The 21,896-nt window shown below is 51.6% G+C and overlaps 1 protein-coding gene across 1 annotated transcript; it reads left to right on the top strand.

Moving 5' to 3' along the window:
* Nucleotides 1–2,364: 2,364 nt before the first annotated feature.
* Nucleotides 2,365–14,215, top strand: THEG (theg spermatid protein). The gene is made up of 10 exons (XM_052643515.1): nucleotides 2,365–2,672; nucleotides 3,481–3,597; nucleotides 3,739–3,810; nucleotides 4,229–4,290; nucleotides 4,943–5,012; nucleotides 6,085–6,202; nucleotides 8,344–8,503; nucleotides 11,579–11,723; nucleotides 11,758–11,848; nucleotides 14,099–14,215. The coding sequence occupies exons 1-10, from the start codon at nucleotides 2,365–2,367 to the stop codon at nucleotides 14,213–14,215; spliced, it is 1,260 nt and encodes a 419-aa protein (XP_052499475.1).
* The last annotated feature ends 7,681 nt before the right edge of the window (nucleotides 14,216–21,896 follow it).

Raw genomic sequence — 21,896 nt, 5'->3', positions numbered from 1 at the left:
AGTCCGTGAGGTCCAATGTTAACGCCCGGGTGGAGGGACCAACGTGCCCTTGAGAGCAGCGACATCTTGTGTCCACCACATCACACTGCAGCCTCTTCCCTGCGCTCGTGAGCTCTATTTCTGCTGCGGGGAGTCCAGGCACCATCTGGCTCCAATAGAACCTCCATCCTAATGTGTTAGCAAGATGACAGTTATGTTAAAAATGCAATATGTGAGGTCATGATAAATGCCGTTCAACAACAGCAACAAATTTAGGTAGGAAAACAAGGAAGCTATACTTCAGATGGGTGATCAGGAAGGCTTCTTGGAGGAGGTGATATCTAAGGTGCCTATTGGGGAACTCATTCACATGAAAATCAAGGGAAGGGTGAGTGCACAGATTGGTGGAATAGGGGAGAAACTTCATATTCTATTACAAGCTAATCACTACAGGATGTTGCATCTAAACCTAAATTACACACAATGGTCCATCTCTGGGAGCGCAGCATCCCAGGTAATGAGAATTAAGCCAAAATACCTTCGTTTAGCTCACAGAAAACTGCCTGACCAGGCCCAGCTATGAACAGCTGCAAGAGGAAGAAGTCCGGAGGCTGCCGGGAACCAGGAAATGCTTGCTGTTACTCCCTCCTCTTTAGTAGAAAAGAAGCTTGAATCCTAACTCAGGTAAGATGGTTCTTGGGGCACAGTCCTCTGCCTTCTCCATCTGCTGGCTTTCCAAATACAGTTGCTACTCCTTGCCCCAACCCTTTGGATTTTCCTGCTGTACTGCAAGTAGTAGGAGCTTGGCCTTGGGCCGCAAAAAGTTGGATGAGGGGCAGGGAGGGGGCCCCTGCAGGGTGGTGGGGGCAGGGTGGCGGGTAGTAGGTACCCCGCAGACCTTCCTGAGCCACTTCGGCAAACTCCCTCAGGACCCAGGACTGGGCGGGGAGGGTGGGCTTCAATGATGCCTTGTTGGGTGCAGACAGCCCCAAGTTGCCACTTGAAATCACAGTCTTACTTCCTGTGTGTCTGGCCCCTGGGCTGGTCTCAATTGTTCATTGAGTCCCCCCAAGTTCCCAAGAGAATTAATTGTGTCAAGTAACGGGAAGTCCAGACAGAAGGCTCCAGGGTTGCCAGGTTCGGAGGCTCAACAACAACTTTCAGGCTCAAATCCTGCTGGTCTCAGGGTCACAGTGTGACAGGGAAGAACAAACCTAACTCCACATTACATCTGCTCCCTGTGGCCTGTGCTTACCCCTGCTGGCTATGCACCTCTCCAAAAAGGATGCTGCCTGCTGTCTGTTCTCAGGGCTCTGACCTCCAAGAGCCCACTCATATGAAGATGCAGAGTTGTGGAGCAGAGAATAACATGTGTCTTGTTAGAGGTTTACAGGAGCTTCGTGACCTGACCTGCATGGACGGCTGCAGGAACAAAGAATTCCTGTACCAACAAGTTTGCAACAACAACCACACCCCTCCCTTACCTGGCCTTAAAAAGGTTTTACTGAATCCCTCTGGGGAGTTCAGGGTGTTGGGGTGGAAGCCACCCCTCTCCTTGTATGGCCTGTGATAAACGTTTCTCTGCTTCAGACTCTAATGTTGTGGTTTGTTTGGCCTCACTGTGCATCGGGCACATGGACTTGTGACCAGGACCAAGATGGCTGCCTGAGCTCCAGACATCACACATAGTTCCAGAAACAACCGAGAAGAGAGAGAGTCTCTTCCTCCTGTCCCCTTTAAAGGCAGAGGATGCCATCCCCCAAAGCCCCTGCAGACACCCTCTCCGGTCCCATTTCTGAGCCTGTCCCAGGGAGGGTGTGGGACCCCCTGGTGAACTGTCACCACCAGCGGCAACTCCCCCATCTGAGCACAAATAGGTCTAACTAAGAGGAAGTGTAGGGTGAGCTGAGTGTGCTCCAGCAGGAGCCCTTCCCCGAGAGGCACCCCCAGGCCCCAGTGGATGGGGTGCTCTCAGCCCCTGGCCTGGGAAGGCTACTTTCTACGAGGCAGACATAGACACTAAAGAAGAAAGGAACAAGTGAGCGACATCATCTCAGGCCATGCCAAACACCGCAGAAAAGTCATGCCAGACACCAAGATGCAGAGAGATCCCGAGGAGGCGCCCCCAGGATGAGTGTGGGCAGAGGAGAGGGCACACGTTTAGGGGACAGGACAGCAGAGCAGCAGAAAGGGACCAGCAGGTGAGGCTGGAGGGCTGGGTGGCCCCGGGAGCCTCAGTGCCGTCTGGGTAGGGGGGGGCACGTGCAGACAGACGTGCTGGGGGTGGAATGTGGGCCGAGAATGTGGGCAGGCCATTCTCCGGTTGCTGGGTGACCACAGACACATTTGGGTGTTGCGGGAGCAAGGCTGGGGAGGGCCTGGCACATGGGGGACCACCAGCAAAACTCGTTCTATAACCACCACACGTCGGAAGCCGAGGACCAGCCAGAGAGGGGGCAGGATGATGTCTCACTGGGCCTCCAGGGCACGGTATATGAGAATGTAGGGTCCAAGGACTCCAAGTTCCAGGGTCTGGATGATGGGGACCTGAAACTGGAAGGCCAGGAAGAGGAGATTCCCCCTGAGGAGGTGGCTGGGGAAGAATCTGTGGATGCCCAGAACCCAGAAGAGGCCCTCTCGGAGCTCGAGAGGGTTCTGGAGAAAGACATGGAGGAGGGCGTGCCTGAGATGAGGTGGGCTGGGGAGCGGGCACCCAGGTTGGGGTGTGGCAGGGGTGTCCCTGGGGGTGGCTGCACTGGCCTGCGGGCTCTGGACCTGTGCCCTCGCTCTTAAGGGTGAAGGGGTCAGCGCTTTGCTGCCCTGAGGAGGATGTCGGCACACCGCTCCGTCCACATGGCAGGAGACTTGGAGTGGGCAGAGGTCAGATGGCAGAGTTGAGAGGTTGTGAGCAGCCATCCATAGACAGAAAAATAAGCTCGAAAGCTGAACTCCTTCCAAGTACCACAGATCACCAGAAATGTTTTTGGGTGAGAGGAGGACACCGGGAAATGAGTGGGTGCTCCCTCCTACCTGTGGGACCCTGTGCCCTGGGATATGCCTGGGTTCCTTAGCTGGAAGTTCTCAGCCCCTATTCCTGGGTCAGCACACATCTCCTTGGACACAGACAGGGCCTTTGCCCTCTGGGCACATTGATTTCTGGCTCCCACAGAGCTGGTGTGACAAGTACACAGATGGCGTGTGATGTGGCTGGTCAGGCAGGGTAATGGGGGCATGGGTGGGGCATGGGGAGGACATCTGAGCCAGGAGGGGAGACAGGATGTCTGGGGCCCTCGGGGGCTTCCTGGGGGCACTCACCCTGGCTCAGCGTCCCTTTTGGGGCCCAGCAGGAGGAAATTGAGGGACTGGCTGGTGGCAGAGCTACGATTTCAGACCAGGTCTTGGCGGTGCTGGGTTCTCCTCTGGAGGATAGGGCAGGAGCAGAAGGGTGGGGCCACCTGCTGGGGGAGCAAGGGCTGGATCTCACCATCTGCCTCCCCCCAGGCAGCTCTCCATCTCCCAGAGGATCCCTCGCACCTCCGTGAGCCCAGAGAGGAAGAAGAGGAGGCGGCTGTTTGAGCTGGCGAAGCCCAAGACCAACTGGCAAGTCTTGAAAGACAGGTGAGGCAATGGGCCGGCAGGCAGCTGGCCTGGCTGGTGTGGTGGTGGGGGGGGGCAGTCTGAGAGGGGATGCGCAGCAACCCCAGACTGACCTGGTCCAGTGGAGCCCAGTGCGGAGGCTGGCAGGCCTGTCTCCCACAGGATGGGGTGCTGCTGCAGGGGCCATGCCTGGGTGTCCCCACGCATGCGGAGCCTGCAGTTCTGTATCTATTGGTGAGTCTGGGGGCCCCCCCTCTCCTGGGTGGGGGAGGGGAGAGGGCTATGCATTGGGCCCTACCCCAGGATTCTCAGTTCCACCTGGAGCTCTGGACCCCAGCCCCTGCCTGAGATGGGTCTGTGCCAGTACCGCCTGGGCTCCCTTCTCAGTTATGCCTCTTTTTTTCCCCAGCTCCCTCTTTCTCTGAATACCAGCCTTGCTAAATAATCTACGCTCTCCCGTGCCCCTAAGGCCTCCCTGTCGTGTTCCTCTCTGACCTGCCTCTGCTGCCATCCACTTGCTCTCTCCCTTTCTCCCTCTCTAGTTGCACTCCTCCCACTGTTTGTGTTCATGGGGTGCCCTGAGCTCTGCTTCTGAGTGGGGTACACCCGCCGGAGCTGGCTCCCCTCATGAGCCCTGCTGGCTATGTTCCAGGCCATCCGTGTACTGGACAGAGAGATTTCTCAAGGACACCACCCTCACCATCACAGTGCCCGGTAGGTACATCTGCCCTTTGCCTGTGCTTCTTTGTGGGGGTGCTGGAGTGGGGACAGGGGCTGGCCTGGTGCCTATAGCCCAGTCACCCCTATCTCACCCTGACCTGTGCCTTGCTCTGATAGGGGAGACTTTGGGGCCTCCCAGGCCCAAGCCTCTCAGGGCCCCTGTGGGACACTCCCCTGCCTTCCAGGAGGGTCTCTCCAGTCTTCCAGGGAGGGTGTCTCCTGTCCTAGCTGGAGGTTGGTCCTGGGGGAGGAGTGGGAGCAAACTCTCCAGGGGAAATTGTAGTTTGCATCTCAGCCAAAGTGGGGTCAGTATGAACTTCACAAAGACCCCTTTCCTTTCCAGAGCTTGTTTCTGGAGAGACACTCAGAGCCTCAGGGCAAGTTCTCACTCAGGTTTAGAATTCCCCACACCCCCAGTTAGCACAGAGGCCCCCTCAAGCCCAGGCCCATCCTGACTTCAGGCCCAAATCCACAGCAGGGCCAAGGAGCAAAGGGCTCTGAGCAACCCCCTTCATGTGTCCTGTGGTCCCCAGTGGGGGTGTCTGGTATGAGCTGTCACCTGGTGTGAAGCCAGGTCAGGAGGAAGAGAGCCCTAGGTGGGAGGGGAGGGCAGCTTTCCAGGGCAGCTGCTTCTCCTTTTGTGCAGAGGTGTCCCGCCGGGTGGAGGAGCTGGCCCGACCCAAGAGGTTCTACTTGGAGTATTACAACAACAACAGGTAGGGGGTTCCGGGCAGAGACCTCTCTCCATCAGGGTGTCATAGCAGGGGAGGGCCCAGGTCTGGGGGCCAGGTGACCATCCACGCGGCCCGGGCCTCGGGCACCAAGACTTTGAGGCCCAGTAGCCCAGATGGGATGGGATGCTGGTGGGTCTCAAGGCAGGTGCTCAAGTCCCCTAGGCAGTGGGTGGCTGTGAGATTTACAGTTTTAGGTGCCTGCCTCCTGGCGCGACTCTGTCTTAGCACATGGGGCTTCCATGATGGCCAACGTGGGGTCTGAAGTTATTCCACACAGACTCTGCTTTCATCTCTCACTCACACATGGAAAGATAAGTGACTGAGGGGAGTCCCACTTACCAGTGTTAACTGATTCCAGCCACTGGCTCTGTGCCGGTCTTGTGACAATAGCTTTTCCCCTTAATGCTGGTCAGAGCATAATATGGAGGCACCTCTGAGGGACCAGTCATCTGGGGTGACTTCTGTGGGACCTGTGATCTGGAGTGACCTCCGTACAAACAGTTCTGTCGTGCTCGCCCCGGAGAGGAGGGCACCGGGTCTTCTGTTGGGCTGACAGCATTTATCTGCTTCATTCCAGCCTCACCCCAGATTACAGGTCACACAGAGGTCACCCCAGATTGCAGAACTGCATGCCAGGCTCACAGAGGTGAAAATAAGAGAGGAATCGGCCTCGGATCAATGAAATAAGGCTGTTTCTGGGGCAGAGGCAGAGCTGAGACATGAGTTTAGGGGGCAGGCAGGGCTCACTTCATCCCTTTGGTCCACCTCCTGACCCATCCTGATGGCGGGGGCTGTGGGGGCGGCAGGGAGGGTACGGCCCAGGAGAGTATTGCTTCATCCTTGAGAGGAAGGTGGGCTCTGTTAGGGGTCTTTTAAGGACTCATTTCGGAGGAATTAGAACATCCTCTTCTGTACCAGGCTCCCCTGAATCCCAGAATCAGAGAGGAGTCGCACATGCATGCACAGACACATCTTCCTGCAGGGCCAGGGTCTCAGACACACACGGACACGGCCCCCGGGTTGGCTGGGGTCTCAGACTTAGGTTCTTCCTTAGGACCACGTCTATCTGGCCCATTCCGCGGTCCACCTTGGAGTATCGAGCGTCCAACCGCCTACGGGAACTGGCCACCCCAAAGGTCCGAAACAACATCTGGAGCATAAATATGTCCGAGGTGGGTGCCCTTCCGTCCCTGGAGCTCCCTGGCTCCCTCCGGGGGCCCCGCCTGTCCCCCCACCCCGGGGCTCAGAGGACACACAAGGATAAGAGGGGACAGGCGTGTGGCTCCTTCTTTTAGCCATCCGGAGTCCCAGTGTGGGTTCAAGAAGCCCCGCCCCTCCACTCCCCACCCTCCACTCCCCCGCCACCTCACCCCGCCTCCTGCTTTTCTTTCCTCCGACCCCTTGAAGGCAGGCAGGGACCACGCTCCCCTGCCAGTCAGGCGAGCGCAGAGGAGAGCCCCAAGCCATCTGCTTGAACGAGTGCATGATAACTGGTTCAGAGGTGACACCAGAGTTCAGTCTATCCTGAATCTGGCCCTTATCTCTCCCCATGGCATGTGGGACCTTAGTTCCCCTACCAGGGATTGAACCTGGGCCTCCTGCATTGGAAAAGTGAAAGTGAAAGTCTTAGTTGCTCAGTTGTGTCCGACCATTTGTGACCCGCATGAATTGTAGCCTACTCGGCTCCTTTTTCCTTAGAATTCTCCAGGTGAGAATACTGGAGTTGGTTCCCATTTCCTTTTCCAGGGGATCTTCCCGACCCAAGGATCGAAGCCCCGTCTCCTGCATTGTAGGCAGATTCTTTTACCATCTGAGCTACCTGCATTAGAAGGGAGAGTCTTAACCCCTGGACTACCTGGGAAGTCCTGGGCTGTGTGGTTTAACATGCATTGAAGAGCTTGTCCCTGGGTGTTTTTGTGTGGTTGTTTGATAGATCAACCCTCCCCGCCTGCTCTTGACTTGAAGACTTTTACATCTGAATTCAGATATCACATGGTTTGTGATGGTTTGAAACTGTACCAACAATGGGGAGCAGTTTTTCAGAGCTATCCCTCGGGCTGCAGTCCTCATTTTTCCCCAAACAAAACTAACTCACAACTCTCAAAAAGGTAAAAAAATAAAAATAAAGTAATAAACATACCAACAATGGTCCAACTAGAAGAATTTAACAATAATACCTTAGTGTTTAAATCCCCAATCCATGTTCCATTTCCCCAGTTGTCTCAAAGAAGGCTTCACAGTCAATTGGATTGGACAAGGATCCAGAGGAGAGTCTGGCCTCAGCTTTTCCTGGGAGGTGTACCTGCTGTTTTCCCAGCCCCTGCCCTGCCTCTGCCGGTTCAGCCTTTAAGCCCTTTCGTGCTCCAACACCCTCTGTGGCTCCCCAGTGCCTGAGAAAGCTGGCAGAATGGGGCCCTCTCCACCCTTACTCTCCCTTGTGCCTCCCGGGGGACTAAATGAAGGTCCCTCAACAAGTCTTCGGCCCTGGCGTGCACAGGGCATGGAGTGGTCATCAATATTATTTGAACGAGTGGATGAATGAATTTTCCCTGCCTGTCACCCCTCCAGGCTGGCGGTTCCCTGAGGGTAGGGCTGCAGGCTGATTCATCCACCTCAGCTGTTGACTGGAGCTGTGCGGACTGTTGATGGGGGGAGAGAAGGAGGGGAAGAAAGGAGGGGGGATGGAATGGGTGGTTGAGAGGGACATGAAATTGTAAACACCAGGATGTCTTTGGTATGAGTAGTATATGTGATTTCTAAGCAGCACAATTTCAGGAGGAAAAAGACACAAATTTTAATGATGGCCCTAAGGATCATTTCAGCCAATCCTCTGCCTCTGGGCAGTATCCTACCCAGCAGAGTGCACCCAGTGGAGAGCTTCTGTAAAACGTTAAATGTTTCACAGAAACAAAGTGCTTGTACAATTTGCCTTCCTACCAGCCACGCATTGGATCTCTGTCCTCCCACCTTCCTGCCAGGGCTGGATAATGCCAGGCTTGATCACTTTTGCCAAATTTGTTGGCATGGAGTGATATTTTGCTGTTTTAATTTACATTTCCCTGGTGCACAGAAAGGATTATTGATCCTTTGGGTTTACTTTCCTTCATGATTAGCTATTTCCTACTGATTTTTCATGGTATTGACTTAGAGAACCTCTTTATATATGATGGCTACTAATCCTTTGCTGAACACACTGCAGACTAACTTCCTAGCCAGTCTTCTGTCTTTCAGCATTGCTTACGGGATCTTTTGACCCAGGGGTGTGTGAAACAGCACAGGCTGCTTTACTCTTTCCCTCTAACTTTGTTTCTAGGTGTCCCAAGTGTCCAGGGCAGCCAAGATGGCCATTCCCAGTTCGAGGATCATCCGACTGGCAAAGCCCAAGGCTCCAGCCACCCTACTGGAAGAGTGGGACCCCATGCCAAAACCCAAGCCACATGTGTCAGACTATAACCGCCTACTTCAGTTGGCCAGTAAGTGGGTCCCAGGGGGTGTTCGACATCTCATGAAGCACCCTTCCACACTGGATGCAGTTGGGAGCAGCCAGTCCACTTGGAGCTGGTTCTGCAAGATTCATGTTCCCCTGACTCCCACTAACCTGCAGACCCACTGTTTGAATCCCTGTGGGCAGTTCATACTGCAGCTGCTTGCATTCCCTGGGGGCTGGCAGAGGGCATCACCCACCCTGGGATGGGGGTTGTGGGCCTGAGCCAAGTGCGTCATCTGAGTGGGTCTTCCAGCATGGCATGTAGGTGCAGAAGGGAAACCTGGGATGCAGGCCAGTGCCTGGAGAGCCAAGCTGGGACCTAAGGGTGCTGGCCAGAGGCTCTTCCTGTCCTTGAAAACAAAGGAAGAGCTGGCTCCCCCACAGCAGAAGTAATATGCAGTAATTGTAAAGAATCTGAAAAATGTAGCAAGGCATGAAGAAAGGGATCTCACCACCCAAAGGCAGTCAGGGGCTTTGGGAAACTCAAGTGTGCCCCGGCTCCTGGTACAGGATCACCAGGGAGCTTGACTGGCCATTTCCGTTTACTCTGCTGCGTCTTTTTCTCAGTTTCCTATTTCCTGTTTTTATTGGGGGGTTGGGGGAGGGAATTAATTTGCAGCAGCTCTATGTAAGATGATCACTTACCCTTTGTTGAGTACTTTGCAAAGTACCTTCTTCCCAGTCATTTTCCTCTTGCTTATAGTTTCTTTTGTTTGTTGATTCATCAATCTGTTCCCTTGGTGGTGGTTTAGTTGCTCAGTTGCGTCCATGACTCTGCAACCCCGTGGACCGTAGCCAGGCTCCTCTGTCCATGGGATTCTCCAGGCAAGAGCACTGGAGTGGGTTGCCATTTCCTCCTCCAGGGGATCTTCCTGACCCAAGGATTGAACTCAAGTCTCCCTCATTGCAGGCAGATTCTTTACCACTGAGCCACCAGGGAAGCCCCTTAAATATTTGTTAAAGTATTCGTTGAATTTGTTAAAGATTGGTTAAATGAACAGAGACACAAGCATACACGCACTTCTGCCTCTCTCTCTCACACACACACACGCATGGACACAGACACATGTGGAACATAAGCACATGTATGTTTGTACATACACATGTATGTGTATTCATCCAGACTTCACAGGAGCGTGTTATCAACGCACATCCCTCTGTGTGTGTGTATGGATAAGACTGGTGTAGGGCCGTGTATTTCCAACTGCAGACTCCCACCCACTGATGGTTCTGACCAGCATTTAAAAAGCGAAGAGAGGAAACATGCAGTGCAGGGTCCTTGGGCAACACTGGTCCATGCAGTACGGGTTCTGTGTGGCTGTGGACGGGTTGCACTGTTAACTTGTGACCAATAGATTTTCAGAGCCCAGATGTTACAACAGGGGGAGACCCTGAGTCTCCCTGAGGACTCCAGGAAGGTGGGCTCTGGCAGGTCCTCCCAAGGCCCCCCAGTACCCTCTTTGGGGTCCCCAGCACAGGCTCCCATTCTTTTCATTGAGTGCCTCTCCCCAGAGCTGCAGCTCCTCTGCTGCGTGGAGACGGCCTTTTTGCATTTGCAGAGTCTTGGGGCAAAGAGGGGTTTGGAAAGGAAACTCTCAAAACTGAAGGGCCTAGAGATAGGAGTGCTCACCAGTAGTCACCAGTGGTCACTCTCTCCTGGCCCTCATGCGGGCCAAGCCCCGAGGCTCCCACTGTGAGGGAAGGGGTGGTGAAGAGGTAGGGGGTCCAAGCAGGAGCAGGGCCAGGGCTCCTGGCCAGTGAGCGGTGGGCCCGGCTGAGCCACAGGTCTACTCTGAGACCTGTCTGTCCATGACTGAAATGGACTGAATGTCAATCAACCTATTGATTTAATTCAATTAATGGATTTTATTAAAATTAAATAGGATAAAATCCCAGTCCATATGGGGTGCTGGTCACATGTAGCTGGTGGACCCTATGGGGAGGACCCAGCTGGGGCCACAGGTGCATGGGCAGTGGGGCTGATGGAGCCCCTGCCTCACCCCCCGCCACCAGGGCACCTATGTCTGCCCTCCAGTCTCTGTCTGGGCCTGTGACCATTTAAGACATTGTTCTTTATGACTCACCCTTCAAAATGCACAGTTCAGTACTTCCCAGTACACTCACAGATAGCTGTGGGCACATTACTACAACCTATTTTATTTATTTTAAAAAATTATATATTATTTTATTTATTTAAAAAATTTTATTGAAGTGTAGTTGAATTACAATATTGTGTTAATTTTTGCTGAACAGCAAAGTGACTCAGTTATACACATTCTTTTTCATATTTTTTCCCATTATCTTTTATCACAGGAATTTTCAACTCTTAATTTTGTATTGGGATATAACCGATTAACAATGCTGCGACAGTTTCAGGTGAACAGTGAAGAGACTCAGGCATACACATACATGTATCTGTTCTCTCCCAAACTCCCTCCCATCCTGGCTGCCACATACCATTGAGATATAGAACATAGCAGCAGAGTTCCAAGTATCACCGGATATTGACTATAGTCCCCTGTGCTCTACAGTGGGACCTTGTCGTTTGTCCATCCTGTGTATAATATAGTTTGCATCTGCTCACCCCAAGCCGCCAATCCTTCCCTTCCCTCCCACCTCCCCCACTGGCACCCACCAGTCTGTTCCCTATGTCCCACACAATCAATTCCAGAACATTCCACCACTCCAAAGTGACGCCCCATCTCCATCAGCTGGCCCCCTCAGCCCCTCCCCATCCCCATGACCACCAGGAACCCACTCACTTTGTGGGTCAGCCTGTTCTGGATGTTTCCCACCAGTGGAATCACACCCTGTGTGTCCTTCTGTGTCTGCTTCTGTCACTGAGCATCGTGTTCTCAGGGTCCATCCATGTGGTAGCAAGTGTCGGGACTTCTCTTCATGGCTGAGTGATGCTCACGCGTGTGGAGGGACGCGTGTGTTTATCCATCATCTGCCGAGGGACAGGACATTGAACTTGGGAGCTCTGACTCAGAAGATCGTGCTCCGTGGGGAAGGGGGGCTCTGGCTGCTGACACTGCGCCCCCTCTCCCGCCCCCTCCAGTGCCCAAGGCCCAGTCAGACAAGTGTGTTCCTGACCGCGACCCGCGCTGGGAGGTGCTGGAGGTCACCAAGAAGGCAGTGGCTAGTCCCCGCATCCTGTCTCTGGCAAAACCCCGAGTGCGGAAGGATCTGAATGAGGGCTACGACCCCTCCCACGTGTCCCCTGCTGCCCTGGTGGCTCAGGCGTCCCCTCGCCTGTACGAGCTCGCTACCCCCAAGACCATCACCAAGAAAGCATGAGCCTCAGGCCTGGCCCCTGAGCCCGTTCCCAGTAAACACCCAAGTGCAACCTGACCCTGTGTGTGGCTCTGAGCGCCTTGGCCTGGAGGCGGGAGGACAGTGGCTGAAAGAGGAGACAATAATAATAATGATGATGTTTACATTTGCATCCAGCCTGCAGTCCTGCAGCCTTTTTTCCCACTCATGTTCCCCTGCCATCGCCAGCCCCTCGGACAGCACACCTCCCCCTCCCCATGTCAGAAATTTCCCTCTGAGTCCTTCTGTCCCCATTTGCTGATCTATAGTGTCCACAGCATCTCGAGCTCTGTGATGAACCAGCTAATGCCTGCTGCACAATTACTGATCTTTGCAGGGGGATACCTGTTGGAGACCATCAGTGTCTGAGGTCCCCATGTGGGGACCACTGTGCTGAGGTGGAGACTCAGGGTCACAGAGTTGGTGAAACTCACAGTCCCCATCCCCATGTGAGTTTCCTACAGCAGCTGGAACAAGTCACCTCAAACAGGGGGCTGGAAGCCACCCAGATTCATTCTCTGACAATCCTGAAGTCAGGAGTCTAGCTCGGGCGTCACGGGGCTGAATCCAGGCTTGGGCAGGGCTGGTCCTTCTGGAGGCTCCCGGGGAGCATGGGCTCCCCACTTCTCCAGCTTCTAGAGGCACCGCATCCCTGGCGTGTGGCCCCTCCCTCCATCCTCACGGCCAACAGCACAGCATCTCCTGTCTCTCTGCCTCTGCCCCACTCCTTCTCATAAGGATCCTGTGAGGATACTGGGACCCCTGGGGAATCCAGGGTAATCCCCATCTCAGGGGTCTTAGCTTAATCCCACCGCAAAGTCCCATCTGCCTTATGACATGTTTTCAGGCCCAGGGGCCAGGATGGGGGTGTCTCTGGGGCCGCTGCTCTGCTGAGCGCAGTGGGGGAAGCTCTTGTCTGCATCTGCAGTCCTAGACAGTCTCGCTTGCCTCTGGCTCCTGCTCATTCGCTTGGGGACCAACTGCTGGGTCCTGAAGGGGTGGCACGCTGACTGCCCTCACGTCTTCTCTCAAGCCCACACGCGTCAGGTCCCGAGCCGTGATTCCCAGACGCTTGGAGGACACTACTTCACTCAGTGACGTAAAGGACAGCTGTTGAGTATGAACAGGTCCAGTACTAACAGTATTAACAGTATTAACAGGTGCAGACTTGGACGGAGGTTCAGAAGAAAAAGGTTAAAAAGAAGGCCACCCTCATCTTCTCTGGATGACCCGGCAGCACAGATGGATGGATGGACAGATGCCTCACTGAGCCTGTGGGTGCCGCTGAGTGCAGGTTTCTTGCGGGCGGGCAGCGTGATGGCCACGCACGCTCGTCTGATGATGACGTGACCCCTGCTCTCTCCCTGCTGCTCTGGTGGGTACCACTGTCGTGATGAAGCCCAGAAGCATATCCACGCAGACTCACACCCCGGTAAGTCAGGAGTCCCGCCTGGAACCAGGGTGGCCTGCATCCAGCAGGGTGGACTATGGGGTCAGCTGATTCCCTGAGCCTGGGAACATGGCATGCTGGACGTGGCTCTGCAGACAGGGCCCAGGGAGGTTGTTGTGGGTTCCCTGGGTGGGTCCAGTACTGTAGCATGTCCTAAGAGAGAAGCTGAGTAGACAGGGTGACACCAAAGCCATGCATTGCGCCCTGGCCTGAGGCGGGAGGGACACAGCCCTGAAAGGCCCCACGGCCTCCCTTCGGGCCTCGGGAGGGAGGGAGGAGGCCCTGCGGACACACCTGACCCCCAGGGGATTAGGGTCTGTTGTTTCAGCTACTGATGTGTGGTGAGTAGGAAACCAGTGGAGGTTAGAAATCTTAGACCCTTGGTACCTGCTGTGCTGGCAACGTGCAGCTCCACCAATAGGGGTGGTCAACCCTAGGGACCTCGTGCCACAACACAAAACGAGGCTTTAAACCAGCCGAGTGTCCAAAACGGCGCACTCATTCTCTTGTCAAAGACCCCTCGTGTTTTAGCGTTCCTCTTCAAGCTGAGAAAAAAGCACTGCGCACTGACATGTCCCCAAGAAATAAAATGTGACCTTAACTGCCCACATGTCAACCATTATATCGTGATTTAGTGAGCGGATAAAGAGGCATGTATACTTCGTGAGTCCAGTGTGATCTGTGGTCTGCTTTGTTGAGAACAGAAAGGAAAATCTATGTGTCTGGGTTTTACCATCACTGACGCAGGTGAGCGTAGCCACCCCTGCAGTCAGCTTCCGCAAGGTTAAGCCCTGCCTGAAGCTGCTCTGAGTCCAGGCTCTGCTCCTGGACTGGCAGCTGCTCGCTGACCCTGGAGGCTCAAGTGTCCAGGACTCAGTAAACCAGAAGGTGTTTGGGCAGAGGAGACTCTGTGACCTTCATTCTCAGGGTTGATGCTGGCTCACTGCAAAGGAGCCATCAGTTCTTGCCCTCTACTCTTCCCCAGTATCATATTGGACGCCTTCTGTGCTATGGGTTCATCTTCTGGCGTCATATCTTTTTGCCTTTTCATAACTGTCCATGGGATTTTCCAGGCAGGAATACTGGAGGGGGCTACCATTTCCTTCTCCAGACGGTCACGTTTTGTCAGAAGCCTTCACTCTGAGCTGTCCTTCTCAGGTGGGCTTGCACGGCACAGCTCAGAGCTTCATTGAGTTACAATACTTTGGCCACCTGATGCGAAGAGCCGACCCATTGGAAAAGACCCTGATGCTGGGAAAGATTTGAGGGCCAAAGGAGAAGGGGGTGGCAGAGGATGAGATGGTTAGAGAGCATCACTGACTCAATGGACATGAATTTGAGCAAACTCTGGGAGATAGTGAAGGACAGAGGGGCCTGGCGCACTGCAGTCAGTAGAGTTGCAAACAGTTGACCATGACTGAGTGACTGAACAACAACATGTCTGCTCAGGGTCAGGACCTGCCCTGTGATTCATCTGGACAGTGCAGAAATGGGCTTGTTCACGTTTCCTGACAGGACCGGCATCAGGCTCAGTTCTTCCCCTTTACCTTACCACTTTCAACTTATGTTACTTCTTTTATGTTTTTTTAAATGTTTCAAAATATGACTCAAGCTCTGTGTCAGGGGCTATAGGTGCCCAGGAACCAGACCATGAGACAGAGGCTGGGACGGAGAAGCATCGGGGGTCGGCCCTCGTGGTCACCACTGGTAGGACTCTGAGAAGAGGTGACAGAGTCCCCGCAGGTCCGGCGGGAGCTCTGGAGCCTCATGCTGTCCCCGTTGGCCTCTGTGCATTCCCGGCAGTGGGGAAACTGCTAGTGTGTGTGATGTGGGGGGGTGGGGTATGGGGGTGTGTGCGGGGGGGACAGACCTACCCGCAATACCCACCTCCCCGGATCGGCTCAGGTCAGGGTGATGTCTGCAGGAAGTGGTTCCTCCAGGGCTCCTTTTTCTGGGTGGGGGGAACTTGCAACAGAAAGATTAGGGGGCTCCCCTGGTGGCTCAGTGGTCAAGAATCTGCCTGTCAGCGCAGGAGACACGAGTTCAATCCCTGGTCTGGGAACATCCCACATGCTGCGGATCAACTAAGCCTGTGCACCACAGCTACTGAGCCTGTGCTCTAGAGCCCGTGCTCCGCAACAAGAGAAGCCCACACAGCACGACTAGAGAGTAGCCCCTGCTGGCTGCAACTAGAGAAAAGCCCACGCAGCAGGGAAGACCCAGCATAGCCAAACATGAATCAACAACACTAAAGAATAAGACAGCTTAGTGGATGAACCGCTGCCCCGAGCTGCAAGCACCCAGCGCCCCTCCCCTCTGCCGGCTCTCCCTCTGCTGGGCTCAGCTGTGGGGGTGCCCCAGACCTTAGCCCACTGCTCAACTGTCAGGCCAGGCACAGCAGTGCCAGGAGAAGGGACTCGGAGGCCCTGCCCATCGCCCTGCTGGAAGGTGCATCCTTTGTGCTGCTCACAGGCCGGGAACACCCTCTGCAGCTCTCTTTTTCCTCCCTGACGTCTCTGCCAAAGACACTGCTTTTTATTTTCCTAGTTTCCTTTCCTGTCCTCTTTATTTGAAATCATTCTGGTTTACAGAATGATAGAAAAAGCAGAGTAAGAAAACCCCTGCAAACTTTGCCCCCAGACTCAGTCATGCAGTTTGCCTACCTGCTCTGTCATTTGCTCTCCCTTCCATGTCTGTGTTTAGTAGACAGAAAACACATCTTTCTGAAGATCTTGAGAGTGAGCTGCATATTCGAGGCCCTTGACCCCTGTCACCTTTCTCTGGGGTGACTCTAACAAAAAGGCCACGGACTGGGGGCTTATGAATAACAGCGATTGTGTTTCTCATCTGCAGACTGGAGTCCAGGATTGGGGTGCCAGCAGATGTGTGGTCTGGTGAGTATTTGCTTCCTGGTTCAAAGGCCATCTTCTGGCTGTGCCCTCATAGGGCAGAAGGGCTGAGGGAGCATTCTGGGGTCTCTCTCATCAGGGCAGTAATCCCTTCATGGTGGCTCTGCCCTTCTGATAGAATCACATGCCAAGAGCCCACCTCCTCTAACACCAGCACACCGGGGATTGTGTTTTAATATACCAATTTTTACGGCACACAGATATTTTGCCTACAACTGCCCCTAAAGGCTTCAATGTGAATTTTCTAAGAAATACATTCTCTTATAGAATCACAGAGCAGCTACTGATTCCAGGAAGCTTAATGCTGATACGGTGCGTTATTCCATCTACATCTGAGTTTCAGCTTTGTCAGTTGACCTAGTGATTTCCCTCCAACCTACTGGATCCAGCCCAGCATCAGGCAATGTGTTTAGTTCTCACATCTGGAACATTTCCACAGATCGGTCTTTTATGGTATTGATATTTTTGAAGAAACTGTCCTTTTCCCCCTTGTTTATGTTGTTGTTCAGTCGCTAACTTGTGTCCGACTCTTTGTGAACCGTGGACTGCAGCACACCAGGCTCCTCTGTCCTTCATTATCTCCCTAGTTTGCTCAAATTTATGTCCATTGAATCAGTGATGCCCTTTAATCATCTCATTCTCTGCTGCCTTCTTCTCCTTTTGCCTTCAACCTTTCCCAGCATCAGAGTCTGTTCCAATGAGTGAGCTCTTCACATCAGGTGGTCAGAGTATTGCATTGATTCCCTTTAGGATTGCCTGGTTTGATCTTCTTGCAGGGACTCTCAAGAGTCTTCTCCAGCACCAAAATTCAGAAGCATCAGTTCTTTGGCATCTAGCCTTCTTTATGGTCCAACTCTACATCTGTACATGACTACTAGAAAAACTGTAGCTTTGACTATATGGACCTTTGTTGCCAAAGTGATGTCTGCTTTTTAATATGTTATTTAGGTTTGTCATAGGTTTTCTTTCCAGGAACAAGTGTCTTAATTTCATGGCTGCAGTCACTGTCTGCAGTGACTTTGGAACCCAAGAAAATAAAATCTGCCACTGCTTCCACTTTTCCCCCTTCTATTTGCTGTGAAGTGATGGGCTTGGGTGCCACAATCTTCTTCTTCTTTTTTTTTTTTTTTTTAATGTTGAGCTTTAAGTCAGCTTTTCCACTCTCCTCTTTCACACTCATCAAAAGGCTCTTTAGTTCCTCTCCACTTTCTGCCTTTGGAATGGTGTGTAAGTGTGTGCTTAGTCACTCAGTTATGTCCAATTCTTTGTGACCCTTTGGACTATAGCCTGCCATGCTCCTCTGTCCGTGGGATTTCCGAGGCTAGAATACTGGAGTGGGTTGCCATTTCCTCCTCCAGGGGATCTTCTGGACCCAGGGATCCAACTTGTGTCTCCTGTGTCTCTTGCACTGCAGGCATATCGGGGAAGCTCATATTGAAGTGGTATCATCTGCATATCTGAGGTTGTTGATATTTCTCCTGGCAATCTTGATTCCAGCTTGTGATTCATCCAGACTGGCATTTCGCATGACGCACTCTGCATATAAGTGAAATAAGCAGGGTGATAATATACAGCCTTGTCCTACCCCTTTCCCAATGTTGAACCAGTCAGTTGTTCCATGTCTGGTTCTAACTGTTGTTAATAGAATGTTCCTTATTTGAAGTTTGTGTGAAGTCCCTCAAATATAGACACAGGTTGTGTATTCCTGGGCACAAGTGATGGTCTTTCTCAGGGCACACTTCCTCCCCTCACTTGTGGGGTTAATGTTTCTCACCTGGTGGGATGATTGCCTCATTTCTCTACTCTAATCTGTGGGAAGAGACTTACACATTTTTATTTTTAAATTTTATTTGATTGAGGTATTATTGATTTATAATGTTGTGTTTAATTTCTGCTATACAGCAAAGTGATTCAGTTATGCATATATATACATTCTGTTCATACTTTTCCATTATGGTTTACCACAGGATGTTGAATGTAGTTCTCTGTGCTCTACAGAAGGACCTTGTTGTTTACCCATCCTATATAGAATAGTTTGCATCTGCTAACCCCGGACTCCTGGTACAGCCCTCCCTCACTCCACCCCCCCCCCCCCCCCCCCGCACCTCCCCGGCAATCACAAGTCTGTTCTCTAAGTTTGTGAGTCTGTTTCTGTTTTGTAGATGCTCATTTGTGTCGTATTTTAGAGTCCACGTATAAGTGGTATCATATGTTATTTGTCTTTGTCTGGCTTCCTTCTTTCCCTGACTTTCATATTTAGTATGAAAATCTTCAGGTCCAAGGACCTGAAGATTTTCATACTAATGTTGCTGCAATCGGCATCATTTCATTTTTTGTGGCTGAATAATATTCCATTGTATATGTGTACCAAGTCTTCTATATCCATTCATCTGTTGATGGACATTTAGGTTTTTTCTGTGTCTTGGCTATTGTGTATAGTGCTGCTATGAACATTGGGATGCATGTGTCTTTTTGAATTATAGTTTTGTTTGGACATATGCCCAGGATTGGGATTGCTGGATCATATGGAAACTCTATTTTACATTTTCTGAGGAAACTCCATACTGTTTTCTATAGTGGCTGCACCAATTTACAGTCCCACCAACCCTGTAGGAGGGTTCCATTTTTTCTACACCCTCTCCAGCATTTGTAATTTGTAAATGTTTTAATGATGGCTTTAATGATTGGTGTGAGGTGGTACCTCATTGTAGTTTTGATTTGCATTTTTCCATTAATTAGTGATGCTGAGCATCTTTTCATGTGCTTATTGACCATCTGTCTGTCTTCTTTGGAGAAATGTCTAGTTAGGTCTTCTGCCCATTTTTCCATTGGGTTGTTTGTTTTTTTGTTATTGGTTGTTGTGTTGTATGAGCTGTTCATATATTTTGGAAATCAAGCCCTTTCTTAATTTGCTTAATCATTTGCAAATATTTTTCTCCAAGTCTGTAGGTTGATGGTTTCATTTGCTTTAGAAAAGCTTGTGAATTTGGTTAGTTTCCATTTGTTGGTTGTTGTTCAGTCCCTAGGTGGTGTCTGACTCTTTGTGACCCCATGGACTGCAGCATGCCAGGCTTCCCTGTCCTTCACTATCTCTCAGAGTTTGCTCAAACTCATGTCGAGTCCATGATGTCATTCAACCATCTCATCTCTGTCGCCCCCTTCTCCTGCCTTCAATCTTTTCCAGGATCAAGGTCTTTTCCAATAAGTTGGCTCTTCGAATCAGGAAGCCAAAGTATTGGAGCATCAGTCCTTCCAATGTTTAAGGCTGGTTTCCTTTACCATTGACTGCTTTGATCTCTGCAGTCCAAGGGACTCTCAAGAGTCTTCTCCAGTACCAAAATTTGAAAGCATCAATTCTTTGGTGCTCAGCCTTTGTTATGGTCCAGCTCTCACATCCATACATGATTGCTGGAAAACTTATAGCTTTGACTATACAAACCTTTGTTGGCAAAATGATGCTTCTGCTTTTTAATACACTGTCTAGGTTTGTCATAGATTTTTTTTCAAGGAGCAAGCGTCTTTTAATTTCATGGCTGCAATCACCATCCACAGTGATTTCTGAGCCCAAGAAAATAAAATCTGCCACTGTTTCCATTTTTTTCTTATCTATTTGCCATGAAGTGATGAAACTGAATGTCATGATCTTAGTTTTTGAATGTTGAGATTTAAGCTAGCCTTTTCACTCTCTTCTTTCACCTTCATCAAGAGACTCTCATTCTTCTTCACTTTATTTTTGCTTTTATTTCTGTTGCTTTGGGAGACTGACCTAAGAAAACATTGGTAAGATTTATGTCAGAGAATGTTTTGCCTATGATCTCTTTAAGGAGTATTTTTGTGTCATGTCTTATATTTAAGCCAACCTGAGTTTATTTTTGTGCATGTGTATGGGAGTGTGCTAACTTCATTGAATTACACATGGTTGTTCAGTTTTCCCAATGCCACTTGCTGAAGAGACTTTCAGTTCAGTTCAGTTCAGTTCAGTTGCTCAGTCATGTCCAACTCTTTGTGACCCCATGAATCGCAGCACGCCAGGCCTCCCTGTCCATCACCAACTCCCGGAGTTCACTCAGACTCACGTCGGTGATGCCATCAAGCCATCTCATCCTCTGTCATCCCCTTTTCCTCCTTCCCTCAATCCCTCCCAGCATTAGAGTCTTTTCCAATGAGTCAACTCTTTGCATGAGATGGCCAAAGTACTGGAGTTTCAGCTTCAGCATCATTCCTTCCAAAGAACACCCAGGGCTGATCTTTAGAATGGACTGGTTGGATCTCCTTGCAGTCCACGGGACTCTCAAGAGTCTTCCAACACCACAGTTCAAAAGCATCAATTCTTTGGCACTCAGCTTTCTTCACAGTCCAACTCTCACATCCACACATGACCACTGGAAAAACCATAGCCTTGACTAGATGGACCTTTGTTGGCAAAGTGATGTCTCTGCTTTTCAATATGCTATCTAGGTTGGTCATAAGTTTCCTTCCAAGGAGTAAGTGTCTTTTAATTTCATGACTTTCTTCCATTTCTTGCTTCCTCTAAGATTAACTGACCATAGATGGAGGTGTAATTCTGGGCTCTCTATTCTGTTCCATTGATTCATGCCTGTTTTGTGCTGATACCATGCTGCTTTGATGACTGCAGCTTATACTACAGGGGAAGAAACTTTCAGACCTGGAACACATTGCTCTCTCCATTCCTTCGTCTGCTGCTGTTGTTGTTTGGTTGCCAAGTCATGTCAGAGTCTTTACGACCCCAAGAACTGCAGCACACCAGGCTTTCCCTGTCCCTCATTTTTGATGATTCTTGTTAAAGCTCCCTCCAAGGAGTCTCCTCTGGTCCCCTAGGCTTACTCAAGCCCTTTCCCTCTGTTGCTGCCACGTGTGATTATACAGAGCCCCACTGTCACTGTGTCTTGTTGGTTTACCTTCCTACTTCACTGGACCTGTGGTTGCTCAGTACCGAGTTGAGGGCTGCAGGGGACACTGAGTGACTGATTGACCAAGCTGACCCCTTATCAGTGAGGACCCTCCCTCCAAGGGCCTGAACCCTCAATCTGGATGATGTACACCAATGTGAGTTGGGAGCTCATGACTCATGCAACTTGTGACTCATGCAGAGAAGAGAGCAGGGCAGGCCTTCTAAGACCGGTTCTCTCCTGGCTGGTAGGCTCCCCCGGGCTGGGCTAGCGCTTTTACATCAAGCATCCAGCAGCAGTTGACACTGCTATCAAAGTCAGCTTGAAAAGGACCGGGGCTGAATCCTAGGTCTCCCCCGCATCCATTCTTCCTGGTTTGCGTGAGCCGGAAACGTGTGTGCCTCCTCTCTGCTTTGCCCATATTCCCCAGCCGTCCACCTCTGCTCTAGTCACCATCCTAGTCTCTGCTTTGCCTTCTCTGTCTACACCTTCCACCCTGATGCCCTCAGCACGCCTCTGAGACACAAGGTATGGGGAATCCTTGTCTGGACCCTCTTGTTCACGCACTTCGCCGGCAGCGCAGGCCCATAATGTTTCCTCGATTAGATACAACTTATGACAACAGGTCCAGAGCCAGCGGAAGGGCTGGGCTCCACCTCCCCTGCTGACAGTGGGCACTCGGGTTCCAAGCCCCCAGTGAGATCCGTCGTCACTGGTGCAAACGTGCGGAAAGTTCTAGAACCACGCTACCCAGACTTATGTCCTTTTAAGGAGGGGAGTCGTCTCTCCGGGGCT

This window comes from Budorcas taxicolor, chromosome 7, assembly GCF_023091745.1.
Source record: "Budorcas taxicolor isolate Tak-1 chromosome 7, Takin1.1, whole genome shotgun sequence".
Classification (NCBI taxonomy): Eukaryota; Metazoa; Chordata; class Mammalia; order Artiodactyla; family Bovidae; genus Budorcas; species Budorcas taxicolor.
This window is presented reverse-complemented; position numbering and strand designations above follow the sequence as displayed.

Bases quoted from the DNA above. Each gene is read 5' to 3' on its own strand.
- THEG (XM_052643515.1), top strand. From the start codon at position 2,365: ATGGGGGACCACCAGCAAAACTCGTTCTATAACCACCACACGTCGGAA. The intron at 5,013-6,084 runs GTAGGGGGTTCC...GTTCTTCCTTAG, and splicing joins GAGTATTACAACAACAACAG to GACCACGTCTATCTGGCCCA. The intron at 8,504-11,578 runs GTAAGTGGGTCC...CGCCCCCTCCAG, and splicing joins CCGCCTACTTCAGTTGGCCA to TGCCCAAGGCCCAGTCAGAC.